We start from the raw sequence: 10,153 nt of genomic DNA, 5'->3' as shown, positions 1-10,153 counted from the left end.
CTCCTTCCCTGAAAGCTTCTAATGGGAGGGAGACCTTAGCTGAAGCCCCAGCACTGAGGGGAAAAGGAGGAAGTGGGCAGGTGTGTGAATTTGAGTGTGTGAATGTGTGTGTGTATGCACAGAAACATTCTTGGCTGGCTTTATTCCCCCCCCCCCAAATATAGACAACTTGGAGATGTTACCTGATTCTCACCAGGGACCCTATTTTTAGGAGACAGAAGGAAGGTCTCTGCATCCCCCCTCCAGCTTCCACCCCCCAAAAATCCCCAATTTCAACACCAAGGCATCCCTTTTTCCTCTGGGGAAAGAGAGTCATGTCCCTGCATTGCCCTCTGCTGGTGCAGAGAGACATTGCACCCATCGTGTTTATGTAGTGCAGGGGTGTCAAACTTCATTTTATTGAGGGCCACATCTGGGTTGTGTTGACCTCAGGGGCCCAGGGTGGGAATGGCTAGGGAGGATGTTGCCAGCTCAACATCACGTGCCAGGGGCACCTTTGGTGGCTGAGCACTCTGCCAGCAAAAATGGGTTCCCAAGCTCCGTTTTTGGCTGCGATGGCCTCCTGCAACCCTCTACCAGAAAAAACAGATTGGTGGAGGTGGGGGCACACAACCCTTGCAACAGTGGTGGGTTGCAGGCAGTACGCTCCAGTATGGGCGTACTGGTGCCTGCCTGGAGCATCGGGTACCATTCACATACGGTGCTCCAGAGGGCCCACCCACCTGCCCGAGCTCCTTACCCGTATTTGTGCTCTTTGGCACTTTTGCACATGCGCACCTGTGCAACGCTCCGCCGAGCAGCTGGAGTGACGCGGGGGCATCTCAAGAGGTACGGACGCCCACGTGCACTCGTTCATGTAGTGATCCAGAACCCACCACTGCCTTGCAAGCTCCATATTCAACTGCGATGGTATCTGGCAACCCTCTGCCAGGGAAAATGGAGCTTGAAAGGGCCGCGTGCAGCCTCCCCGAGATCCATTTTCCCTGGCAGAGGCACTGCGCGCCAGTCCTTCACTGTTTCCATTGGCCCAGATTTAAGCATACATTCAAAGCGACAATAATTCGAGGTTCTAAATCTTCCACCTAAAACAATAATAAGACTGGAAGGACAAGGATGTTATTCAAACCCTAAATATCATTTAAGGGGGCCTGTCCATTTTGATGGGGGCCAACCAATCCCAGGGGGAGTTTTGACTCAAGGGGTATGATCCTGACTGGGAAGTTGTTCCTCTGCCCTAAAAATGCCTGTTCCGCTGTACCCCATCTTTGCCCCAGCAGCTGGCCATTTGGGGACCCCAGCAGGCTTCGGTGGAGCCATCAGCTGTCCACTGCCCCACTGCTCTGTCCAGAGGGACCCTTGCACATCCCCCACCCCCATGGCCAGCAACTCTGCCCATGCAGAAACCGAAACCTCAGGGCTCACATCCTGCAGCCCCTTAAAAGAGAGTAATGGATCAGACGTGGCCTCCTCCAGAAGGTTCTTCTCTCTTGCAGGGCCCCAGAATCGTCAGCGACACACACCCAACCTGAGCATGGTGCATGCAGAGGAGACCATTGTGACCCTAGCCCTGGGACGCCCCTTCCAGCTGGGCATGCTGTACGATTGTTGCAAGGATGAACTGATCTCAGGTAAGAACTGGAAGAGACGCAGAGGGGTCTCGGGAGGGAGGGAGGCAGGCAGTGCCATCAATGCTCAGGAACACTTCAGTTTTTAAAATATGGATTGTATTAGCAATAGCAATATAGCAATAGCAGTAGACTTATATACCGCTTCATAGGCCTTTCAGGCCTCTCTAAGCGGTTTACAGAGAGTCAGCATATTGCCCCCAACAATCTGGGTCCTCATTTTACCCACCTCGGAAGGATGGAAGGCTGAGTCAACCCTGAGCCGGTGAGATTTGAACCGCTGACCTGCTGATCTAGCAGTAGCCTGCAGTGCTGCATTTAACCACTGCGCCACCTTGGCTTAGTTTACAGTATAAGATACAAAGAAAATACAAAAATAGAAACTAGGAAAATTGGGGAAGTGAAAAGTGGGGGAAAGCAAGGGGGGAAAAGAAGAAGAAAAAAAAAGCCACTGACTTCCAACTCCCATTGGTGCAATAGAATAGAACCTGAACATCAAAGCTCAACCTTTTACTTTTACATAATCTTATAAACTAGCCAATTCACTAACAACGAATCTATCTCATCGGTAAAGTCCAAAATTAATTTTTCCCTTTTTTTCCCCACCTCGAGCACAAAGTCCAGAAGTGGTTTCCACGTACCAGTAAAAATAAAAGTATTTGTATTTTTTTTCTTCTGTCAAGGTAGCCGTCCCTGCTAGTTTTTGAAGCCGTTCGTCCTGTGTGGAGATCGAGGTGATCTTCCATTTCTATGGATAGAGTGGACTTGCTGCTGTCAACATACAGAGCAGGGGTTTCAAACTCGATTTCATTAAGGGCCGCATCAGGGTTGTGTCTGACCTCAAGGGGCGGGGTGGGGCATGGCCAGAGTGGGCGTGGCCAGCTTGACATAACTCATGCAGCAGGCACAGGCAGAGGCACAGGGGAGAGGTAGGGGATCCCGGTTCACCGACAAAAGGGTGAACGACAAAACCCTGCCCGACTAAACCATGGTGATAAAACCACGTGTTCTAAAGCGCTCCGACGAATGAGCGCTGAATCGTGCCGACAACAGCACGGAGACAGAAGCGTGCTGTAAAAGTAAACCTAACCCTAAACCTAAACCTAACCCCTAACCCTAAATGTAATGCTAAACCTAACCCTAAACCTAACCCTAAACCTAACCCTAAACCTAACCCTTACCTTAAGTTAAATTGGCTTTCTGTCTCTGCGCTGTTGTCGCTGCGTTGATGACGTCATGGTTTTAGCGATGCGGTTTAGTCTGGCGCAGTTTTGACGTTCGCCCTTTCGTCAGGTCACAGGGGATCCCGACATCCTGTGGGGGTGCCTGACTTGGTGCACCGAGACATGGTGGGACAGAATGGGTAGCGCATTGGGATCGCCTGTCCCCCACCCCTCATGGCTCTACCTCCGTCTGCTTCTGCCTTTTCGCTTTTCGCCCAGAGGGAGACTGGAAGCTTCATCCACTTGCAAATGGGGCAAGGAGTCCTTTTAACAATTTTAAAACCAAAAGTTTAAAAATAATTTCCACAATATTAATGACCTTAAGGAAAAAGCAGGCTGCAGCTAGGGGAATTCTCTTTTAAGAAGGAAAGGTAAATATGCAAAAAAGAATGAAGCAATGACAGAATTTGTTGTCCACTTAAATGGCAGGTTCCTACACGGAGCCGTTTGAAAAATGGCTTTAAGAAAGAGTCGAAATCCCCCCCAGAGTGGTGAAGTGAGGGGAGTAATTCCCAAGTTGTGGGGCTGGTGCCTTTCCTGGGAGGGGCAGACTTGAACAGAAAACATGCCTCAGAACCAGTGGTGGGTTGCTAACCTGTTTACTACTGGTTCGCTCGCACTGGGGCATCTACGCGTGCTCCTGCGCATGTGCAGAAGCGTCCAGGTGGGTGGGCGGAGCCTCTCACCTCCGCCACTACTGGTACAGCCGAACCTCTGCTCAGAACCCCTGATGAAAAACAGTTTCTCCTGGGATTGGAGATGTATCTTGAGATCCGTAGGTGCATAGCAATTCCCATTCCTTTACTCAGTCGAAAGCTTTTGGAGATCCTGGTATTTTGAAAAACCGGGCAGGGGGCTTCCCTGGTGATGGCTGGACAGAACCAATGATGGAACCCTCCAGGGAAAATATTGTCTCCTTTGTCCCACCTCTCTGGAGCTTCTCTATCCAGCTGCAGTTGTTTAGGAAGATAGTGTTCAATTCATGTCCCTGTTTTCTTCTGTTCCATGCAGGGGTCACCCTTTGGGACTACAGTTCTCTTCAGAAGGACCTGAACATCAAGCCTCAGCCCAGCATAGCATCAGAAATCATTATGTCTGACAGCATCGATGAGAAGACCTCCGCCCTGGAGGTCTCAATAAACCTCAAGGCCAGCTTCTTGTGGGGACTGATTAAAGTGGCGGGGTCGGCTACATATCTTCACAACACCAAGAAGTCCAAGGAACATGCCAGAGTCACCCTTCAGTACAAAACCACCACCAAGTATGAAGAGCTGACAATGAGTCAACTAGGAAACAAAAATATCTCTTACCCAGCCGTCTTTGAGCAGGGCACAGCCACCCATGTGGTCACTGCCATCCTGTATGGAGCCCAGGCTTTCTTCGTGTTTGACCAAGAGCGTACTTCGACGGAGACAGTACAAGATATTCAAGGAAGTCTCCAGTTTGTAATCAAGAAGGTTATATCAATCATGGGAGAAGGAGACGTCAAACTAAAAGATGAAATCAAAAAGACTAATTCCAACATTAATTGCAAATTCCACGGAGACTTTTCTCTGGAGAAAAATCCAGTGACTTTCCAAGATGCCATGAAAGTTTATGAAACTCTGCCAAAAATGTTAGGGAAAGATGGAGAGAAGGCCGTGCCTATGAAGGTCTGGCTCTACCCACTGAGCAAGCTGCACTCCAGAGCAGTTAAGATGGTCCGCGAGATCAGCCTATCTTTGATCTTTGATACTGAAAGGATCTTGGAGGAACTCAATGAAATCCAGATGCAAAGTAATGATCTAGCCAGGAATGACACTGCTCAGGCCTTCCCTGAGATCAAGAGGAAAATCCAGCAGTTCAAGGATCTCTGCAAACAACACAGGCGGACTTTCCAGAAAAAGCTGGCCAGAGTGTTGCCTTCCATCCGGAGAGGAGAGCAGGAGGAAAGGACCGTGGTAGACATCTTGAGGTCTGTCAACCAATCTCCCTTCAACAGCGAAAGACTCCGTGAATTTCTAAACACCAAAAAAAGAGAAATTAACTTTATCAAATCTTATCTGACTATTCTAACTAATATAGAAGTGATCTCATCTCAGAACAAGATGGAAGAATTAGTTCTTGAACCCGGGAATGTATATATTGTCTCCTTCATATTTACTTCTCTGCATGAAGACGAGTCATTTCTCTTGAGCTTACAGAAGGAATTATCACAAGAATCAGATAAGTCCACAAACTCCCCTCCTGAGGGGAAGAAAGGCCCGGCCTGGTTTGAGGACAAGGAGGGGACCCGCAATGCTCGCCGAGCAGCCAAATCCATCAGAGAATTTTTCAAAGTCAACCAATCCAATGAGAAGGTCCGCTTTGTTGTGGCCTCTCTCCCAGATGTGGACAACCCAGGAGCCTCAGTATATCTTTATGAAGATGGAGAGCTGGTCAGGAAGAACTTTGAGTTGCCCTCAAAACCTCTCCCTTTCCTGGTCAGTGAACTGAGACACGACAGTATTCAGCTGAAGTTTCAGCCAGTGGAATATGGAAAGGCTGCAATCTCCAGCTATCTGGTAGAGTACAAGGTTGCAGGGGAAGAAAACTGGAAGACCGTGAGGACAGAGGACACCAGGGAGATGTTCCTGCTGAAAGACCTGCCTCCAAACACAGAATACCAGTTCAAATACGCTGCTTGTTGCAAGGTAGGCCTTAGTAAATCCAGTGACCTGAGCCCCCCCATAAAGACCCGTCCCACCAGCCCTCCTGAAAAATTGAGAATGGTCACTGCAGCATCTTCTGTCATCTCTGTGGTCTGGATGAGTCCCAGCATCGTTGCCTCAGGAGTTGTGGTCAAGGAGTACAAGGTGGAATACAGAATGGTGGAGGCTGGAGTTGGGAAGGACCAATGGACTGAAAAAAGGACTGGGAGGAAAACAGAATTTTATCCCGTTGAAGGTTTGAAGCCCCAGACAACGTATGGAATACGGGTGTCAGCCATGTGTGATAATGGAGCTCTGGGTGTCCCGAGCGAGGAGGTAGAGGTCTCCACATCACTGAAGGGAGAAAGTGAAGACACTGTAGCCTACCAGTTCCTTCAGAAAAGCTCCCTGGTGGAGGAAAGTCAGCTGTTAGTGTTCGCCCTTCCTCTGGAGAAAGTCTCCTCAGATGCCTCCACTTCCTGTCTCATGTACCAGCTTGGAAATGAGAACCCAGAAGTGCTCAACAAAGTGATTCTGATGATGGGGGCAACAGGGAGTGGGAAAACCACTCTGATCAACGGGATGATGAATTATATTCTGGGTGTCCGGTGGGAAGATAATTTCAGATTCAAACTCATTCATGAAACCACCCAGAGAAGTGAAGCTGGAAGCAGGACGTCTAAAGTCACAGCCTACATGGTGAACCATCAGAAGGGCTTCCGAATTCCCTATTCTCTCACAATCATTGACACTCCAGGATTTGGAGACCCAAGAGACACAGAACAAGACAACCTGATTGAGAAGCAACTCCTGGAGTTTTTCTCCACCCCAGAGGGCATTGACCATATTGATGCCATCTGCTTTGTGGCCCATTCAACTCACGCCCAGAAACCCATCTTTGATTCCATGATCTCCATGTTGGGAAAAGACGTGATGGATAACGTTCTGATCACCTTTGCAGATGGGGCCCCCACATCTGATCTGGAGGAAGGCAAAGTGCTTGATTTGCCAGGTGCTCAGAATGAGTCAGAAATCCATCGGTACTTCAGATTCAACAATTCAGCTTTCTTTGCTCCCCAAGAATACAGAGGAAGCCGTAATGTTGCTGCTGAAAAGTCCTGGAAAATGAACACTGAGAGCATGAAGGATTTATTTGACTCATTACCGAAGCTGAAAACCAAAAGTTTAACTATGACCATGGATGTCCTCAAGGAACGTCAGGATCTGGAAGCTGCTCGTAGAAGACCTCCACCTCCTAAGGTTGAGCAACTGCACCCAAATAGTTTCCAGATCAGTATTGATCCAACAGCCATTGGGAAGCCTTCAGTCTCCAATTACCAGGTGGAGTATCGGATTACAGACGAGAATTGGAAAGTTCTCAATACCGAAGGCCCTAAGGACCAATTCACCCTGGAAGATGTCCACCTAAATCTTCAGTACCAATTCCGATGTGCAGCTGTGACTCCAGGAGGGCTCGGTCAATGGAGCGAGGCGATCACTTACAACTTTCCCACAGGGAGGCCTGCTGAGGTAACTAGAAGGGGAGGAGGAAGAAGAGGAGGAGGAGGAGGAGGAGGAGGAGGAGGAGGAGGAGGAGGAGGAACGAGTAGAATAGTCTGACAGCTCCTGCAGGATTTTACAGGAATTGAGGGGACCTTCCCAAAATGTGTGTGCAAGGGTCCTTGCCCCCCACTCCCTGCTCAGGGAGAAAGTCCATGGGGCAGAGGAGGTTCCCAAAGGGTAAAATGAGGTGGTGGGGAGGAAAGGCACGGGTTCAAGTCCATATTCTCAGCACAGGCTGCTTGCCCAGGATTGCAGGGGATGCAGGAAAGAGCCCCCACCAAAGGCTCCTTCCCCCCAGGAAGGATTCAATTTAGACTACCTTGGAGGGGCAGCTGGGAGGTCAAGGAGCGATTGGCTGGAGGGAACCTAGAGGAAGTCCACTTGGGGCAACCCCGGGGTGACCCTCGGAGACGATTTGGAGCTGCAGCAGGAGCAGCTGGAGCCCCAGAGAACAAGGCCCCTTCCGTGGAACCAGCTTTGGGAAGCTGACAGCCACTCTGGACATCAACACCCACCCACCCCCATTCCGGAAACCCTCAAAATGCAGGATCTCAAGGAAAGGGGGCATTGGGGGAAGGATCAAATGGGTCAGCCTCAAGGCCAGTGAGGAGGGGGGGGGGCTTTTTTAACCCTCCAATTCATCCTTGTGACTTCTGGGGAAGGAGAATTCCTGGCAACCTCCAAACAAGGCAGCCTCTCCTTTGGCTGATTCTGTTTTGCTTTTCACACAGAATTCCCGAGTTGTGTGCTGTGCGATGTGTCTGGAAATGTCTGGAGGCATCCAAGGTAAAGTCTTGGGCCCTGGGGGGTGGGGTGGCAGGGTGGGGTGGAAGCAATTTTCCTGGTTGGAGGGACAGGCTAGGATGGCTTTACGCTGCTGAGCGTGTCTCCTTCTCCTCTCCTCTCCCCTTTGGCTTGCAGGGCCTGAACGGAGGATCGTCCTGGTGGGCAAAAGCAGAAACGGGATAAGTGCAACGGGAAACACAATTCTGGGGAGCGAAGTCTTTGAGTGTTGGGAGTCATCTAAGTCTGTAACACAAGTATGCCAAAAGGAGGAGACGCACCTGAAAGGCAGGAAGGTTGTGGTTGTGGATACGCCTGGCTTTTCCCATTCCAATCTTGCAGCGGAGGATATCAATAAGGAAGTGAGAAAGTCCGTGAAGATTTGTTCCCCGGGTCCTCACGTCATTCTGCAGGTGATGCGTCCTGTTCCTTTAACCCCGGAGCAGAAGGACAAGCTGGATCGGCAGATCAATGAGATTTTTGGCCCTAATGCCAAGACTTACATGATCCTCTTGTTCACCCGTAAAGATTTCCCAGAAGGAAAATCTCTTGAAAACATCATAAGTTCAGATGAAAACCTGCGGAATTATGTTGCTGAATGTGGGAACCGGTTCCTAACTTTCGACAACAAGGCCAAAGGGGCAGAAAGAAAGGCTCAGGTGGACCAACTGATGTCCAAGATTGATGATCTGGTGTCAGAGAACAGAGATGCTCCTCATTACACAGAAGACATGATGAATGTCAACAAATGAAACATATGGGAAAAGTAACAAAACTTAACAGACAGGAAGCGGCGGGTGAAGCTAGGCAAAATCACATCAGATCCCTGCACAATTAGCACAGGACCCCCCACCTCCTCTCCCAGGGCTGTCTGCTCTCTCCACTTCTCTCCCACTTCTCTTCTCTCTAAATACCCACGACTGCATCTCGTGTTAATGGACTGACGTTTGCACATGATACAACAGCGATTGGTCTCCTTCGAGATGATCAATCTGCATACCGATGGGAGGTTGAACAACTACCCCTTGTGGTACGACCATAACAATCTTGAACTAAACATACTCAAAATTGTAGAAATGAGGGTAAATTTTAGGAGAAACCCTCCTATACCACCACCTCTTGTAATACTAAACCACACAGTAACAACCTTCAAGTTTCTAGATTCTATAATATTAAAAAAAATTAAAAAAACAATTACAATATTTTTTACAAAAAAAAATAGTCTGCAACTCAGAAAGCTCCGGCTGCCCAAGGAGCTGCTGATTCAGTTCTACAAAGGAATGATTGAGTCTGCTCTCTGCATCTCTATCATTGTCTGGTTTGGCTCTGCAACCCAACAGGACAGACACGGACTTCAACGGATAATTAGAACTGCAGAAAAAACGATGGCTACCAACCTGCCTTCCATGGAGGACCTGTACACTGCCCGAGTCAAAAAGAGGGCTGTGAAAATATCTACCGACCCCTCATATCCGCGGCATAAATTGTTTCAACTTCTGCCCTCAAAACAATGCTATAGGGCACTGCACATCAGAACCACTAGGCCCAGGAGCAGTTCTCCCCCCATGCCATCACTCTGCTAAACAACTAATTTCCACAGCATTGTTGAACTACTCAGTAAGGCTGTATGACTATTATTCTTCTCATCTTTCCTATCCTTTTCTACTTATGAGTAGAACTTTGTTGCTTGTATCTTTACGATTTATATTGTTTTATTTAGTTTCCTAGTATGATTTATGCGGATTGTTTATTTAGTATCCTAAGACTATCACTGAGTGTTGACTCTTACGATTTATGATGTAGATTTATGATGACTGTGATCATGATTTATCACTTATAACTTTTTATGTACACTGAGAGCTTATGCACCAGAGACAAATTCCTTGTGTGTCATATCACATTTAGCCAATAAAGAATTCTATTCTATTCGGATCTATTCTATTCTAAAAGACACAACTTATGATTGTTTCCCTTTCCAACGGAGACCAAAATCTCTCTCTCATTGAGCCTCTGCTCCCAAGGTGGCAATTCTGCCAAAGGACACAGACCTTCTGTCCAGTGACATGCAGTCAGGTGAGGCAAATGAGGCACAGCCTCACCTCTCATCCACTGTTCCCTCTAAGTTGCGTGGCTGCGCAGCCGCGCACGTGGCAAGAAACCCCCGCGCAGCAGTTTCTAACTGCCGCCAGAGATTTCTATCAAAGCAAACTTGGAGAAGTCCTTTGCAGGTGGCTAGAATTGGCCGCCCACAAAGGACTTCCCCAGACACCGCTACCATGGGCGGGGGTTC

At 48.7% G+C, this 10,153-nt stretch overlaps 1 protein-coding gene across 1 annotated transcript; it reads left to right on the top strand.

Moving 5' to 3' along the window:
• Positions 1 to 1,531: 1,531 nt before the first annotated feature.
• LOC148045689 (uncharacterized) lies at positions 1,532 to 9,037 on the top strand. The gene is made up of 4 exons (XM_087712261.1): positions 1,532 to 1,628; positions 3,860 to 7,047; positions 7,812 to 7,866; positions 8,002 to 9,037. Exons 1-4 carry the CDS (start codon positions 1,532 to 1,534, stop codon positions 8,613 to 8,615), a joined length of 3,954 nt encoding a protein of 1,317 aa, XP_087568387.1. The 3' UTR covers positions 8,616 to 9,037.
• Positions 9,038 to 10,153: the final 1,116 nt, after the last annotated feature.

The sequence above is a fragment of the Thamnophis sirtalis genome, unplaced genomic scaffold (genome assembly GCF_051295495.1).
Source record: "Thamnophis sirtalis isolate CommonGarterSnake01/CBP01778 unplaced genomic scaffold, rThaSir2_p1.2 scaffold_4, whole genome shotgun sequence".
NCBI lineage: Eukaryota > Metazoa > Chordata > Lepidosauria > Squamata > Natricidae > Thamnophis > Thamnophis sirtalis.
This window is presented reverse-complemented; position numbering and strand designations above follow the sequence as displayed.

Excerpts from the sequence above, each read along its gene's own strand:
- LOC148045689 (XM_087712261.1), top strand. The coding sequence starts at position 1,532 with ATGGTGCATGCAGAGGAGACCATTGTGACCCTAGCCCTGGGACGCCCC. Across the intron at positions 1,629-3,859 it reads CAAGGATGAACTGATCTCAG|GGGTCACCCTTTGGGACTAC; the intron begins GTAAGAACTGGA and ends TGTTCCATGCAG. Across the intron at positions 7,867-8,001 it reads AATGTCTGGAGGCATCCAAG|GGCCTGAACGGAGGATCGTC; the intron begins GTAAAGTCTTGG and ends TTTGGCTTGCAG.